This window comes from Hyalella azteca, unplaced genomic scaffold (assembly GCF_000764305.2).
Source record: "Hyalella azteca isolate HAZT.00-mixed unplaced genomic scaffold, Hazt_2.0.2 contig13297, whole genome shotgun sequence".
NCBI classification, from domain to species: Eukaryota; Metazoa; Arthropoda; class Malacostraca; order Amphipoda; family Hyalellidae; genus Hyalella; species Hyalella azteca.
The window spans coordinates 78418-94718 of NW_025943225.1; the positions used below are offsets into that span (position 1 = coordinate 78418).

Sequence of the window (16301 nt, forward strand, 5' to 3'; positions counted from 1 at the left end):
GGTTCAAACATCCCATTACAAATCCTGATCTCAAAGATTAATTGTAGTTTATATATTTTAAACTTAGTATGATTTTTAGTTAATAATTCGAACGGTAAAATTTCGTCGAATATACGTATATACAGTATATTGTTCGACTAACCCAATAATCAAGGTTGATGGGCGATTAAATAAATATATGGAGACCATAAATAAATAGATGAGATCGAGTGCAGCTTGCAAAATAGTTTCTAAAATGTAATTGACAATTGATACAATATAATACAAATCTCTTGCGTTTACATACTATTCTACTGTTTGCGTTTACATACTTTTCTATTGCGTTTACAGCATCGGCCCATAGGTTTACAGTATATTGCGATAGCATCGGCCCATGGCTTGTTGCTGTAAATTTTATCTTTATATGCTGTAAGCTCCCGAAGTCAACGCACAAAAATCGAATTTTTGTGTAGAGATAGCGTTATTTTGGCATATTTTTAGGGTTAATATATTGTATGGGTTTGCAAATTGTTTAGATTATAAAAGTCTGATAAATAACTCAACTACCCGGTTTCGCTAACAATTTATTTCTAAGATATGTAGTCAGCATTTTTATCTTGGCATAATAACCTCCGTTATTAAGTATATGCATTAAATTCCATTGATTGAGTAGCGTGTTTATAAAGAAATTGGTTTTTCACTCTCCCTCCAATTAGCAGCGTTTCCATTTAGAAAAACAGGAAAAATATATTTCTGAACTATACATAGCACATAAAACTTGATAATCGAAAAATCAGTACGTCCAGCCTTTGTTCCAACCTACAGAGCTTCTGCACTAGAGACAATGAAACAATACTCACAAATGGACACGAAATTGAAAACTTTCGGGAAACCATGAATTATTTTAATTATTTATAACTAATTGACAGAGCAATTTTTTATTTTCATGTTCAATCAGTTATATAAGATTTATCGAGAAGTTAATGTTATAAACTGACACAAGATTTTTCATTTGTAGCGCCAACCATTTCTGATATTGAAGGAATTTTATATATATACAATGAAAAAAAAATATTTATACAATGACAAAAATTATTTATACAATGACAAAAAAATATTTATATAATGACATTAAACGCATAAATGATAACCATTTTACGTCGTATACAAGGTAACAACGTTGCATGTTACAGCTTTAAAAGTTCCATTATAGCTTATTTCTTTGTACGCAAAAGTTTGATAATTAAAATGTTCGATAAATTGACGATGTTCCATCGCGGTCGATGGTTACCATGGACCTGATGCCCGGAGGCGGCTCGTCGTAGCTACGCCGCTCACAAGCGCCTCAGGAACAAAGGAAATAAGTCCCCCCTCTTGTTGGGCTCGTTTTCAGGCGACGTTTTTGTGTGGTGGAAGGTGTCGAGGTGAAATAAAAATAAGCTGGATTATAACGGTGTAGAAAAGTTTTTGGACTTGAAAAATCCAAAAAATTACTCACAGAAGTTTTTGAGGAAGAAATAAGAAAAGAACATTACGAGGTATATCGTTCATGTACACTAGTACGAATCACTGACCCGTGGACGCACAGCAAAAAAGTCTTCGCGAAACTAAAATTCAAGTATTTAATCAAATAAACAGAAGAGGTCGACTTCGAAATGGGAAAATTCCTAACTTTGTTCTTCTTGGTTTCGATTTTCAATAAGGCTGCGACTGGGCTTACCGTAGAAAGGACCGACTTATTTCTCACAGTTTCGGGCTTCACCTACAACAAAGCCCTCGCTTACGCCACTGAACGTGTCTCCAAGGAATGTGAGTTACGCATTCGTGAATTTTTAAATTAAGATGTATTTTTATTGAATTATAAGCACTGTAAGCGTTTGAACTTCGATGAATACAATTAAAAAAAAGAAATGAAAAAGAAAAATTCTAGAACAAAAAGTCAATTCATTAATAAGCTCATTATATTCATCAATGATGACTGAAATAGAATTAGCATGAAATATAAGATATGCTCAAGACTGTAGCATTCTTAAAATTTTTAGCGAAGTTCAGTCGCGGTAGCAACGTCTATCAGAGTCCATAACGTTCTTCAAGAAGCTCATAGCTTTACCGTGATAATGTCGACACCATCAAACAGCTATTAATATGTAGCGTGATCACTTATGTTGTCAACACTGAGTGACTGAGTTGCCACCTTTACAGCCATTGGGAGCGGGATCACTCATGTTGAAAACACTGATGGTGGCAACTCAATCCCACGTCTGATTAAGTTGCCACCTTCACAGTCAGTGGGAGCGGGATCACCACTTATGTTGCCAACACTTTATGACTGAGTTGCCACATTCATAGTCAGTGGGAACGGGATCACTTATGTTGCCAATACTGAGAGAAAATAGTTCAAAGGCTTTAGTAATAGAGGTTGTTTTGCCGTACCTCCTGAATCAATGATCGGTTAAACCTAGTTACACAAAAAAATATTTAGATCATCAGAATGAGGAAAGAGCAAATTCACGGCCAAAAACATGTTGGCAACCACAGTTTTTCACTCACGAGTGTGTTCAAGCGTGCGCCTTTGCGTGTTTAACAATCCGAGGCAATAAGAGTAAAGTACAAGTTATCAAAACTAAGTACATTAGGGGCAGCTAATCATTGATTTATGAGCTTAACGAAGTCATGTCGATTGATACGAAAAGTTTGAGTTATATGGTGCTTATTTCCATACGATTCGTAAATGACATTTTTTACAGAGGATCAGAAATTGGCCTTATATTCAACAATGTATATTCAACAATGCAGTAGGGATGATCGCTGAGGGCTGGTTTGCGTTTAGAAATTTCTTCAACTTTGTGCGTTATTTAAATAAGCAAATTTTCATTAATTTCATATAGCCCTATTCTTTGAGATAGACAAATCGCTATTTATAACACATGTCTCTGCACTGTTGTTGCACTAACACGTGTCTCTGAATATTACACTGTTATATTCCTGGTACTGCAGGAACATAATAATTGAGTTTATTGAAATCTTCTACGATGTTGAAAATCAAATAACCAAAGTTTGTGTAGCCTTATACGGCAGACTTCAATAAACTCTTGCACGATCAATGTTAAATATTTCAAACCGTCCCTGAATTTATACACGATTCATCATCTTGCATGGCCGTCAACCGAAATGGATTCCTAGTAGCCCCAGAATAATTTGTTAGTAGATTGAAACGTAAATACATGATCGATGCTTCCGTTTATTTAATGTTCAGCCGGCGAAAGTTTCTGGCGTTCATTCCGTTACTAAAGAATAATACGAAAAAGTATATTTACTCTCCTCGTAGCCGAATATAATAAGAATTTTCAGAGTGATTTTCCCTCTATAAGAATTCAGTCATGAAATACGCTGTTATTGTAAAGGTTATGCTAATTTTGTACCCGTATATATAATCGTTTCCGGGTTAAATAATAAATTTTTAGCTTGAATTATAACCTGTGGATCAGTTCAGAATGGTTATGAACACTTATGGGTGCTAGAACTATTTCTAAAACATCACTTCTTGAGCCTATTTCTCATATATATTACATTTTTAACACGAAAATAAATGCATAATTACAGTACAGTCGGAAATCCGACCTTCCGACACGTACTAACGATAATTACAGTACAGTCGGACATCGGACCTTCTGAAACGTGACAATAATGATAATTTTAGTACGGTTGGGCATCTGACCTTCCGACCCGTACTAACGATAATTACAGTACAGTTGGGCATCGATTCAACTGAGTCCGTTGCTATGAAATTATTTCTGCACGCGCCATCAAATTGCAGTCTCGCTACGCTAATGTTTTTTACGAGCTTTGTTGGTCCATCATTATTTTACTGACGACAGAAGCAAAATAAAACCACGAAAAAGTCATGAACATTGACCTTGAGTTTCTAATATAGTTGAATGTCCAATGTCGAACATTAAATATTGCAAATGCACATGTAATTGAACATTCAGTCTTCCAGAACGGGTTATCTCAGTTAAATATTTCAAACGAGTTCGTCCAGAAGATTGCTCATAGAAAAAAAGTAGGATTTGTTTTAAGTTTAATATCAAAACATTTTCGTCAGAAAAGATCGAGATTTTGAGAGAAATTTGTTCCCCGATAAAGAATGTATATATATATATATATATTGGTGTAGTTTGGCAGAAGATTTTCTTTAATGCAGGTTTCATTGAAGACCAGAGAGTATTTCTTATTGACAATTTTCTTATTGTTTTTCTCTATTCGGCGAATTAGGCTCTTAATAGGAACTGAAAAGTCAAATATCAGGTTTCCAAGGGACATTTTATTATAATTTTAATTTTACGACGTTTCGAATGCAACTTCATTCATTATCAAGTACAGAGGACGAGTTTTGCAACAAGTGAATTTGAAATTTTTGAAATGACATTAGTACAAACATAGAGTATTATGGATACAGATCTCCTTTCTAATCTGTATCCATAATACTCTATGTTTGTACTAATGTCATTTCAAAAATTTCAAATTCACTTGTTGCAAAACTCGTCCTCTGTACTTGATAATGAATGAAGTTGCATTCGAAACGTCGTAAAATTAAAATTATAATAAAATGTCCCTTGGAAACCTGATATTTGACTTTTCAGTTCCTATTAAGAGCCTAATTCGCCGAATAGAGAAAAACAATAAGAATATATATATATATGTACGACTTTATGGAACAACCGCTGAAATCTAGCAATTATTTGCGCTCGATTAGTGTGATGGACAGAAGCCACGAAGACGCATTGTACAAAATACATAACATTACAAATGAGACAGTAATGTCAAAAAGTGAAGCTAATCTCTCAATAGGAGAAAGAGAAAATGGGGAATGCCCGAACACAATTCTATTTGGACTTTTTTCTCTTTCGATCAATGGAGCCAGTACTATTAAATTGTGGTTGTCGGTCGTGTCAAAGTTTCAGAACCTGGAAAAAATGTACCTCATAGGCAAACAAATATTATAGTAAAAGGGAAGTTAATTAAGCTTGAATCCAATTATTACGATGTTCCTTAGTTCTGAGATGATTGTGAGTTATACTAAAATCGAGTTTTGCGAGCATAATAAGTTCTGCGATAACTAACATGGATTCGATGATGATTTCGAACGGTATGCTGATCCCATTAAGTTTTACGATGATCGTGAGTTCTGCGTTGATTGGAGCTGATGTACTGTAATTGTAATTTTCTTCTCATATAACTGCGATGGTGGATATATCTCATAAAAGCTCTAGACCCAAATGTATGAGAAATAACCCATCAGGCAAGTGAAGTTGCGAAAAAAATATGGATTTAGCGTAGTTTCATGGAAATCATTTCCTAAATCAACGTAGTTTCAAAGTTATTTCCTTATATCATCATTACTATCCTTATATTATTTTTTTATTCTAATTAATCTTATTTAATCATCTTATTCTGAACAAATAATCTCATTATCTGCTCAGGTCGGTGCTCGGGCAAGTGTGCGACAGACCCCAAATGTCAGATGTTCGGGGGATACCTGGCCCAGGACTCGTACTACTGCAGCCGCTACAACGCGACGCCCGTCGACTTCGAACAACAGCCTTTCCTCGACCCAGGCGCCTTCCTGTCCGTTAGAGTCGAACGTGCGTACTAGAGGCGTTAATTGCACGAGAATAGCTTTAATTAATTATAAACTGTGTGATTTGGTGATTAATAGTTTTATAACTCGTGTACTAAGTTAGGTTACAATTATTTTTTGTGATATTTTCCGTTAACTTTGAGTATATCGTGGCCGAATTTGAATTTGAACGAAAACTTGCTCTAAACACATAGGCTTTGAATTATACCGTACTCACTACTCAGCATTTCGACTGGATTTTTTGAAATTTCTAATTATTATATGAAGGAATCGTGGTATGAATTAGCGCAGTTTATATTACCTTGTAATGTATTCATCTTAATTGAAATTCCCTTTTTAAGAAGCAAAGTCCTCATTACGACGGCACAAATAACTTTGCAATTCATGTTTTTTATTACAAATTAAATCTATTCACTTCAGCTTGGCCCCATGTTCTGAAAGTTCTTAAAACCAATTAACATTCGCGGTCTAAATAAATACAATTTTGAAACCGTCTAGAATTGCTTCAAAACCAAGCATTTCACAATTCTTTTTAATGACTTCTAAAAATAACGTCAGCCTTTCACCTTAAAACGCGTTTCACTCTCCCACACACGAATTACACAGCAAATATTTTCATACCAAATCAACATTTAACTTCAACAATCCTCCGCTGAAATAATCTCCCGGCGCGTCCCTAACGCAGAACCGGACATGCAGCACGAGCCTGCGGATGGCTTCGTGTACTGGCTCTCAAAAGACGTCATGACCATAACTGCTGCCAGGAGCTTGTGTCAGAAGATGAAGGGCTTTAGACTTGGCTTCTACCAGCAGGATAACCAAGTACCGATACTGCAGAAGTACTACCAGCAGTCAGGTCAGTTGCATGTCTGCACAAGCTATAGTAAATGCTTGAATGTTGACTGAGAAAGTTGAACTGAATAGTGCTACCGTCAGATTTTAGTTCCACCGTTCAAATGCAGTTAAAATTACTTTTTGTTTATAATTTTAGTTCATGAATAATGTAAGTGATCAGGATTTAACTGAAGCAATACTATAACGTGCAAACGACAAATTTCAAGAAAAAAATTAATTCCCCATATAAAGTGCATATAACCCTGAAATTAATACGATGACACCCTGACACTCAGGTGGGGCCGACAGCCTGCTGATCAGCCTGACGAAGAACGCCACGACTGGCGACGCCGTATGGGACGATGGCTCGCCCTACGCCGCGACAGGAGCCTACGCCAACCTCATCGTCAACGACGGGAGCAGCTCCTCGTCGGTCTACGCGTACGGCCTCAACGGCAAGATCAACGACGTGCCGGCCACCTACTTGGGCAAGGCTTTGTGCCAGGGCAAGCCTTTCTTCAGGCTCATCCAATAAATCGCAGCTTTGGGACGACGATTAAGGCTCACTGACCACATAACATTAGAAATCCAAAGTACTAATTACTCCCACCATTTAACCCTAACGCAGCTCCAAATAGCTACAAACCAACTTCTATGGGCCTTTTTCGTCACCTGCTGCCTTTTCTATCTCTCCTTCCTCTTTCTGACCGCATTGTGCCACCTCCAGTCTTTTTCAATCTTTTCTTGGTGGCACCGCACGCACAATGAGTGATTATTATTACCGTTCGTTGAACACAACTAGCAAATGAGTGATGCCATCTAACCACTACCACATGCTTTCTTTACTCTGAAGACATAAGACAATAGTTACGATTTACTAACCTTCATCGCACGCTGACCGGAAATTAGAATTCTGATTTGGTTGAAAAAAAAAATACAGCCTTAACCTACAATACAAATATTGTATGGACATTGCCAAGCTACTTAGGATATCATCAAGATCTGAAAGTTGAATTTTTGATGCATACGAATATCCAAAATTTTATCTTGGATTTGTCTAAAAAATAAAATGAAAATGGCCTCACATTTTCCGACATTGCAATCCTCGTATTCTAAGAAAAAAAAAAACACTAACTAATATATCCTAGAGGCTCGGTTTAACTTTTCGAAGAACTCCTCGCTCGCTTTGTCATACTTTAATATTAAATGGAATCTCAGTGCCGCTAAGGACCATTCCGAGTGACATCTGATCCACCTGCTTGTGTAATTTAAATTGTTTCTACCAAAGGTTTCTGTTTACTGACGTGATGGCCCAGACTTACTTGCCTCAAAGTTTGAGCGAACTACCACTTCGACTGGTCGGAATTTTTTTAACATTTTGGTAATTCGTTATCTGAACTTCTATGAGTTTTTTTAGAATTCCTTTCAATAATTGAGCTCCCATTACACTTATTTTAACTTTTAGTTTGTATTGGATGGACTACGGAGACAACATTGGCATATATGAGACAACTATTGTGGTTTATCAATTATCATATCAAAATAAAATTACGGTGCGTGTTTCGCTTGTGGTCTTTATTCAATTGTTTATATTGACAATAACGTTCATCGCACTCGTCATTTGATGCAGCACGTTGTGTATTAGAAGCACCCAGTTCCTCTAAAATGTGTTATGTGAATTTAAATTGAATACGTAAAGAAAGGAAAAGGAATAGACCTAAAAAGCTTTAGACGAGAGTTCCACCGCTTTATTAATTTTCGACGATCAAGTGGATAGGTAATGTTCAATATTTTGGCATAGCATGGCAGTATCTGGCACATTGTACTTGAGTTCTCGTTGAAAAATCCCGTTTTTAGCGCATTTTCTCATTTGGCGCTCGTCGTGTCCGTCCGTGAAGTCCGTCCGTGACTTCACGTCACGGACCGTCGGACGGACGAGAAAATGTGCTCTCTGCCACTCAGTGCAGTGAGTACAGAGTTATATTTATTAGGTTGATGGTAAATTTTGTGAGTTGAATAGGGGCTACGTTAAATACTGTAAATTTCCGCCTTGAATAATTATGACGAATTATCTTTTACTTGTAAATTTAAGAAAATTTAATCGGCTATGTTTATGTTTTCCTTATGAAGCGAGCATTTGGTAGATATAGACGTATCTTTTGGAAGTATCCGTACGTTACAATCCAGACTATATATTTAGTTTATATTCCAAAATTGTAATTATCAGAGGCTCTAAATGTTGCAATATTGACTTATGCATCGACACTATATACGTAAAGCTAGAGGAAATTTGTTCAAAATAATTGGTGAAAAAAGGAGAGAGGAAACCAATATACCTCAGTTAACCATCAAATTTAGTCAGTTTTTTACAGCAGATAATTGCAAATATAGAAAACTTTTTGACTGTGGTCTAAATCATATTTCTCACACTATCATTCTCCTACCATCATAGGCCATACCCATACCATGGACTGTGAGCTTCATGCATAGCACTGCATCAGGTCCTCAATGATTTCGTACTTGGTTGACCAAGCATTTCATTGAATATTTCATATAATATTTGACTAAATTTCTCGACTGAAGAGCAGCATAATTTGGTTTTCCGTATTCCAGAAGCAAGCATTATTGAAGTTTGTTCTCTGTTGGACCTTGACCAGTTGACCAGACCTTATAAACACTTAAAACTGAAGAAACTCTGATTTGGGAAGCTCACTTCTTGAGGATTGAAGAGGCTGAATTTGATGTGACTCCGATTCATGCGGGATAGATTCACGCGGTACAGCTTCATGTAGCCCAGCTTCATGTGGCTCAGTTTCATGTGGCTCAGTTTCACGTGGCTCAGTTTCATGTGGCTCAGTTTCACGAGGCTCAGTTTCATGTGGCTCAGTTTTATTCGGCTCAGTTTCACGAAGCTCAGTTTCATGTGGCTCAGTATGATGTGGCTCAGCATGATGTGGCTCAGTATGATGTGGCTCAGTATGATGTGGCTCAGTTTCATGTGGCTCAGTTTCATGTGGCTCAGTTTCATGTGGCTCAGTTTCATGTGGCTCAGTTTCATGTGGCTCAGTTTCATGCGGCTCAGTTTCACGCGGCTCAGTTTCATGTGGCTCAGTTTCATGTGGCTCAGTTTCATGCGGCTCAGTTTCATGTGGCTCAGTTTCATGTGGCTCAGTATTTATAAAGTCAAATTTTCGCGGCTGGGATCCAAACATCTCAGTTAGGTTTAAAGATCTAATATTTATTTTGATAATGCCCATGCGGAGAGCATTGTGCCGCACCCACGGAAATCGGTTGAGGTAGAATGTGAGCAGTTCGGTGTAGCGCTCAGGCAGGGAAGGATGGAAGGCCAAAGGATTCTTGGCATCATCGAGGTAGTGCGTCAGATCGGCTCGAAACCGGTGGAACGATTCTTCGTATTCACCGATGTGGCCTAAGATATTAATGGATAATTGAATTAAGAGAAATTAAAATAATTACGAGCCTACTAAAGGAACATCAAATGAAATATGAATGGTAATCTGGAATGTGAAATTATTTTCCAATGGAGCAATAATTATTGTAAACTAACCTAATGCAGATGACTCGCCATTGCCATCGTTGTGCTGCATGGTGGCTGAAGTTCCTATAGCGACGAAAAGCACGTAAAACAGGAGCGGTACGTCCATCTCATAGGACACGACAACACGAAACGACCTCTAAATAGAGCAGCCTGAAACACTTATGGGGCACAAATTAGATTCCTGCCTTCAAGTTAATGGACAGTAAAGATGAATTTTACGATCGTTCCAGCCTTCTCTGTAGTCCTTTTAGGTACTATTGTGGTTTCCAGCCTGTGGTACGCGCACAACTTTAATAGTAGAGAAAGTTCCAGATAGTAGGTACGTAGATCCCATCGATGTCAAAAGCAATTTTGCGTTAGTTGTTAAACTCGATACGAATATTCATTGCCTGGCGTTTCATGAAGAGAGCAAGGCAAGGATTTGCAACTGTTGCCTAGAAAAAAAAAGTATTTCAGTTACCTGAGGTACTACCTGCAAGGGAGCTTTTTTGCAACTTTTCAGAAAAAAAAGTTGAAGCACTGATCTAAAGCAACCTAACTTCGGTGCGTGGGTTATTCAATCCTAATTCAAGCCGTTCATATGGTAAAGAAAATTCTCTGAAGTAAATACATTCATACTAATTACGTGTATTTGGTAGGTTTAATTTATTATAGAAGTTTGTACTGTAGAACTGATAATGTTTTCATCACAGTTGCGAGTTCAAAAATGAAAATTTTACCAATCAACAGAAGCATCTTGGATCGTGACCTAGTATCTCTACGGAAAATAGCACCAATAACCAAATAATGAAGCATCCAGTCTTAATAAAATCCCCGATTTACCATCTTTCATTACGAGATCACTTACACTCAATTCCACGTACGTAAGCATTACATAACTATTGGCAAATCAATTAGATAAGCGCATGCTAATTATAATTGAATGTTTCCGCGTGATCATTAGGAATGAATGTGGGGAGGCAATTCGTCCATTAATCAAAGCACGAATATTTGCTTTGCCCAATCAAACCGAATAATCAGCGAGTAGGTTAGGATCTTGGAAAAAAGAGATCTGAAAATTAAAAGGTCAAGATCACCGCTAGTTACGTAAAAGTATTCTAAAAATGATTTTAAAATGAACACGCTTGGCTGAATCCATGAATCGCAGGGAGTTTTGGTAAGCTTTTCACAGCGATTAAACTATATATACATTCAGCGTTGCCGAATAAGATCAGAACAAACCTTCTCCTCGTAAATAGCCCTTGGAAATTACGATAATCCTGAAAAATTGTCACGATACATATCTACAAAGGTGCCACATCATTTGAATAAAAATAGTTTAAAATACAAAATCATTTCGAACTTCTGCTCCAATTATTTAAAAAATACATAAAATCTGTTATTCACCACGCCGTTAAATTTCAACATTAACGTGATGGGACTCTGTTTTTTTTTCACTGATGAAGATCGGATTTATGAAGCCGGCATATAAAATATGGACGAATGTGAGACGCCGGGCGAAAAACGCCACAAAGCTGGCAAGCTAATCTGCTTCGACGTTTCCTTCAACCGGAAAATTAGAAGTCCTTTTGGGGAACTCGGGAGAGATGGAACCAAATATTTGAGTAGCGAATAATTTACTATTCTGCGGAGAAATTTTAATTTGTAGACCATTTCTGAAAATAACTCGATTATTTTGTATGAACTTAATCGGAGCTCATTTTTTTTTTTTAATTGAGTGGATCTTCCATAACTCTAACTTATTGGAATTTACATAATACTATCTTGATTAACACGATATATTATTAAATGCCCAAAAAGTAAAAAATATGAACTACAGTTATTCATCATAACGATGCGTCATGGTACAAAATGCCAAAAGTTTTCTAAAATTATGAGAAAATAAATTAAATTATTCTCTATTCGCATGAATTAAAGTCCTAGGCTTAGTCATCCACCATTTATTTTAGTATGCGGCTAAGTACGTAAAATAAAATACCGGATTTAATTCCGTCTGTAGGACATCACAATATATTATTAATATTTCGTCGTCCATATATACGAGTTGCACGTAACACATTATGAGGCTGGGCAAAACAGCTTCTATTTCAGCGCAGCTTTATATGGAAGTCATCACACTTAGGCCATCATGGCTACGACGTTAGGACGTTCCTGTCTTGATTTGACGACCTGTCAACGACCGTTGTACGGCCTACAGACGTGTGCTATTTGCACGTCACATCGTGACGAGACTACACGTCTAAATGACTGACGTTGGATGACGTAGAAGCGATGTCGCTTCATGTTCAAATTAAATAACGCCATCAATTTTGAGATACACTTTGTCATGACTGAAACAAACCTTGACTGAAGTATCAAAACTATTTATTTTATTGTAACTCATCAAAAAATCAGAATTTTCGGTTGTACCATCTAATAGTACAAAAGATATTTGTCGAAAATAGTGAAATTGATCAGTTTAGCGATCAAGATTGTCGGAGACGGAAATGCAGCAAGTTTGGGCAGCTGTAAGCTAAGGAAGGCCAGTTTCTCAATGATTAACATTTACATTTGCATATATATATATATATTTTTAATTACTTATTCTAATCAAAATATAACCATAAGTAATCATTCTTCTATTTTAATCTTAGTCTCCGAGGATTGCTTCTTTCCGTTCTTCCTAACTCTATTATATATTAAATTCATATCGCGGATCTATTTTACCTGTATTTTACTGAACGCAATGCATACAGGTCAATTTTAAAAGAGTTAAGAATATTCGTGGCTCGTCGGCCCCCAATAACCTCTCTAGATAAACCTCTTCTTGCTTTAATAAATAAGATTTGAAAGTTACATTACCTAAATAGGTTTAAGGCCATTCGTTCCAAGGCGACATCCACACCCATTCTTCGAAGAGTTCGGCCACATTTACGAGACAGCACTGCGTCAGTAGAGGAGTTCCTACACACCGAGGCGAGGGCGACACCCGTCTTGTTGTTTTATTGCTGCCCATTTGTTGATTGTAACGCAGGTGCTTTGGGAACGAGCTGTCCACTGCACCTGCTGCTGATGGGTTGTATGTGTATGTCCTAGACCCTCGAAGCTCTCACTGAGAGATCGCTGGATTAAATTGAGATAAACAAGACATCCAGGGTGTCAGGGGTCATTAATTTCGAGAAATGTCGCTATTTCAGCCGTTTTTTTAAAGCTCAACATTGGAATTTTCATCATAGTGAACTTTTGTCTGATGAGATGATGAGATTTCAATAGATCCAAAATTGGCCTCTAAAAGTTCCGAAATTTATTCTGAGAGAACATTCCAAGTATTTATTTCGTCGACTGCTTAATTGACTGCTTGAGCCTTCAACCACACTGAGAGGTGACTAAAGCATCGGTGCTACCGCTGTGTTTCTTGTCACGTCAAGCAGCGTGCGTGTAAGTCAAGAGCATCTGTGCTGCCGCTGAGTTTCTTGTCACGTCAAGCAGCATGCGTGTAGTGTAAGTCAAGAGCATCGGTGCTGCCGCTGAGTTTCTTGTCACGTCAAGCAGCATGCGTGTAAGTCAAGAGCATCGGTGCTGCCGCTGCCTTCCGTTACTTCCCGTCGGACGCCTCAGATGATTTACAGCAGCCCAAAGCTCACCTATGGAGCCTCTTCAGTTTACAAGTCTCGTCCAAGAACAAGCTTCTAAAACCTGAAGATTTTCCCTGGATCTTCACTCCCTTCTTTTATAACTTAAATAAAATATTTTTATTTGAGAGCTGTCAGCTATGCGGCGCGAATTTATTTTATAGGAATTTGCGTATGCACTACGATTTTTGTTATTGTTGATTGCGACATCGGCCACCTTAGATCTCGAGTTCAGTAAACTACAAATCTTGAGCCATCGAATCCAACTTATCAAACCCCTTGTTACGGATTTTAAGGATAACTCGTTCGTTCTCTTGGGCGAGGTTTCGACATGAGACGATCTAGTGAACGATACTTTGTTGTAGCTCATAAGGTTTCTGTAAAACTAGCAGGAGAAACAAATTACAGTAACAACATTGAGGATGATTTTATAAACACCATTTCAGATTGAACAGCATCGTGGCCTAAAAAATATCTGCAATATGGAGAGTGGAGTGAAGATTTTTCCGCTGTACTGGGACGTGAGATGTATCAGAAAATATCAATTATTAAAGCGAGGTTATAGCGAGAGCATTTCATATTGAGTATTAAAGGGCGACGGAACTAGGAAGAGCCTCAACAATGATGAGAAAGAATTAAATATAGTAAATAATTTAACACGTGCATCCTCTCGTATCAATTGAACATACCAATGAACGAGTCAGCTGTAAACGGGAAAGATCCTTAGGCGATTTCAAAACTGGAAGCTAAATGGGAAAATAACTTCAGCGTTCTTTATATTTAACACAATCCTGATTTGCTTGCTGTCAGACTTTAAAAGGAACATCTTACTCTTCAATGCGCAATAGTGCTTATTTTATCCTTCTTATTATTCGTTCTTGTAATATAGAAGTGAAATTAATATCATCAAAATCAGGTACAGAAATAGTTTTGTTTGAGGATTTAATACGAAAAAAAAAGTCATAGAAGCCTGGAACTTTTTTTATCATTTACAAGTATACGGCGTAACTGACGCCTTCAAGAGCGAAAAATTCCCAATTGCGAAGAAACCTACACTGCATTTGGGACTGCCGACTCACTCAGAACACGGGAATAATTTTTCATAAATCTTCACTTTGAACTTAGAATTTTGAGTTTCACTATCTCACTCCTACGTCAACGTTTAATGGAAAAATATTCATACAATTTGCATTTCCCCGAAAATTTAGAGAATATATTTCCGTATCTTAGCTACACCTCAGCCGCGGGCCGATCCGTGCCAGTATGTGTGTTGAGAAGTCGTGGGTTGAGGCTGATTGAAAATCATCTGTGAACTTTGATCCTTGCCCGCGAAAAAGAAGTTTGAAGTTCAGCAGCCAAGCGGACGTGCGTGGAGAGTTCAAGAAGGCATCATCAGCGAGCTTGGCTGTTACTCTGAGTTAGTGAAAGTTAGTCGAATTAAGAGCTCGCTGGTCTTTTCTTTGTGTGCAAGATATTTTATAAATAATCAGGCTTTTTTATGGTTCGACCTTTGTATGTTTTCTTGTGTTTAAGATAACTTAAAAGCAATAATGAACTGTCCCAAAATAACAGTAACTATGGGGATTACACATGGGGATTACCCATAATGTTGTGGGATTATACATGGGGATTAGCCATAATGTTGTTATTTAAGTAGCTACATGTAATAAAATTAAGTAAAGTCTTCAACAAATTTATGTACGAGTACAATGTCTTCAATACCATTAAAGAATATGAAGATGTATAAACCTTTCTTTTTTTGCTACAGGATTCAACAAAACTTGCATCAACCTTCTATTGGAAACACTTAGCTCGAAAAATATTTCGGAGGAATTTTCCATGTTTAATCACTTCAGTCTCTATTCACAATGTACTAACGTGCTAATTATTTTCTCTGCGGTCGGAAAGTCATCATTTTCAAGTCTCTTTCTCTACCGTTTTTACATAAGCGGTTTACCGACTCTGTCAAGAAGGAATATATGCTCAAGAAATCCTGGAAGCTTCAGTAACTTGCATCTCGGAAAATAAACTTTGACGATGCACAACTTTGATCATAAGGCAAAGTTGTTATGGACAAGCCTGTCTCTTACTCAACACATCTGGTCCAAAGTGAGCCTCAAGTTCGGAACTCACGTCACAAGTTAGCTGCGGAAGGCCTATGTATATTAATAAAAGGCTCGGGAAGACGCTTCCGATTCTGCACTGGGTGACAAGAGAGCAAGAAATTCAATAATATTAATGAATTAAGTTGTTATGGATATTCATTAAGTAATTAAGTCAATAAGTAATGGTCACTTCTGTGTATGTTCATCAGTGTATCGATACAAACATTTGGACCGCATGACCCACTGTGTATACATTGTGTTGTTTATTAGGATGTGAAGAAAGATGAAGCTAATTAAAGATATACATACAAAGAGTTTGTCGTGTCATATCCCAATTTCTTTTACAATTAATTTCATTTCTAGATGTCATAATTACGCTTGAACTCGATAAAAAAAAAGTTAAAGCAAAAAGCCGTTCTCCGGAAATGCGGGAGGTATCTCGTAAATTAAAATGGTTCGTAAAGTTTACTCGTTGTAAATAAAATCTTCAAGTCGTAGATGAATAAACAAGGAAGAGAAGAAAAGGGTAATCATATTATTTTATCATAATATAAAATATTTTAATTGTTGAA

At 37.1% G+C, this 16301-nt stretch overlaps 2 protein-coding genes across 2 annotated transcripts; one reads left to right on the forward strand and one right to left on the reverse strand.

Annotated features, from left to right (window-relative positions):
• Positions 1 to 1331: 1331 nt before the first annotated feature.
• LOC108668347 lies at positions 1332 to 7909 on the forward strand. Its single transcript, XM_018155536.1, has 4 exons — positions 1332 to 1788; positions 5463 to 5624; positions 6306 to 6476; positions 6751 to 7909. The coding sequence occupies exons 1-4, from the start codon at positions 1635 to 1637 to the stop codon at positions 6987 to 6989; spliced, it is 726 nt and encodes a 241-aa protein (XP_018011025.1). The 5' UTR covers positions 1332 to 1634; the 3' UTR covers positions 6990 to 7909.
• A 503-nt stretch (positions 7910 to 8412) lies between these two features.
• LOC108668346 (paternally-expressed gene 3 protein) lies at positions 8413 to 10655 on the reverse strand. Its single transcript, XM_018155535.2, has 2 exons — positions 10023 to 10655; positions 8413 to 9884 (listed from the first exon to the last, which is right to left on the reverse strand). The coding sequence occupies exons 1-2, from the start codon at positions 10117 to 10119 to the stop codon at positions 9133 to 9135; spliced, it is 849 nt and encodes a 282-aa protein (XP_018011024.1). The 5' UTR covers positions 10120 to 10655; the 3' UTR covers positions 8413 to 9132.
• Positions 10656 to 16301: the final 5646 nt, after the last annotated feature.

What these genes read in the sequence shown, in the direction of transcription:
- LOC108668347 (XM_018155536.1), top strand. Translation starts at nt 1,635, where the DNA reads ATGGGAAAATTCCTAACTTTGTTCTTCTTGGTTTCGATTTTCAATAAG. An exon ending in TGAACGTGTCTCCAAGGAAT is followed by an intron (nt 1,789 to 5,462) that starts GTGAGTTACGCA and finishes TTATCTGCTCAG; the next exon opens with GTCGGTGCTCGGGCAAGTGT. An exon ending in GAAGTACTACCAGCAGTCAG is followed by an intron (nt 6,477 to 6,750) that starts GTCAGTTGCATG and finishes CCTGACACTCAG; the next exon opens with GTGGGGCCGACAGCCTGCTG.
- LOC108668346 (XM_018155535.2), bottom strand. Translation starts at nt 10,119, where the DNA reads ATGGACGTACCGCTCCTGTTTTACGTGCTTTTCGTCGCTATAGGAACT. An exon ending in TGGCGAGTCATCTGCATTAG is followed by an intron (nt 9,885 to 10,022) that starts GTTAGTTTACAA and finishes TTAATATCTTAG; the next exon opens with GCCACATCGGTGAATACGAA.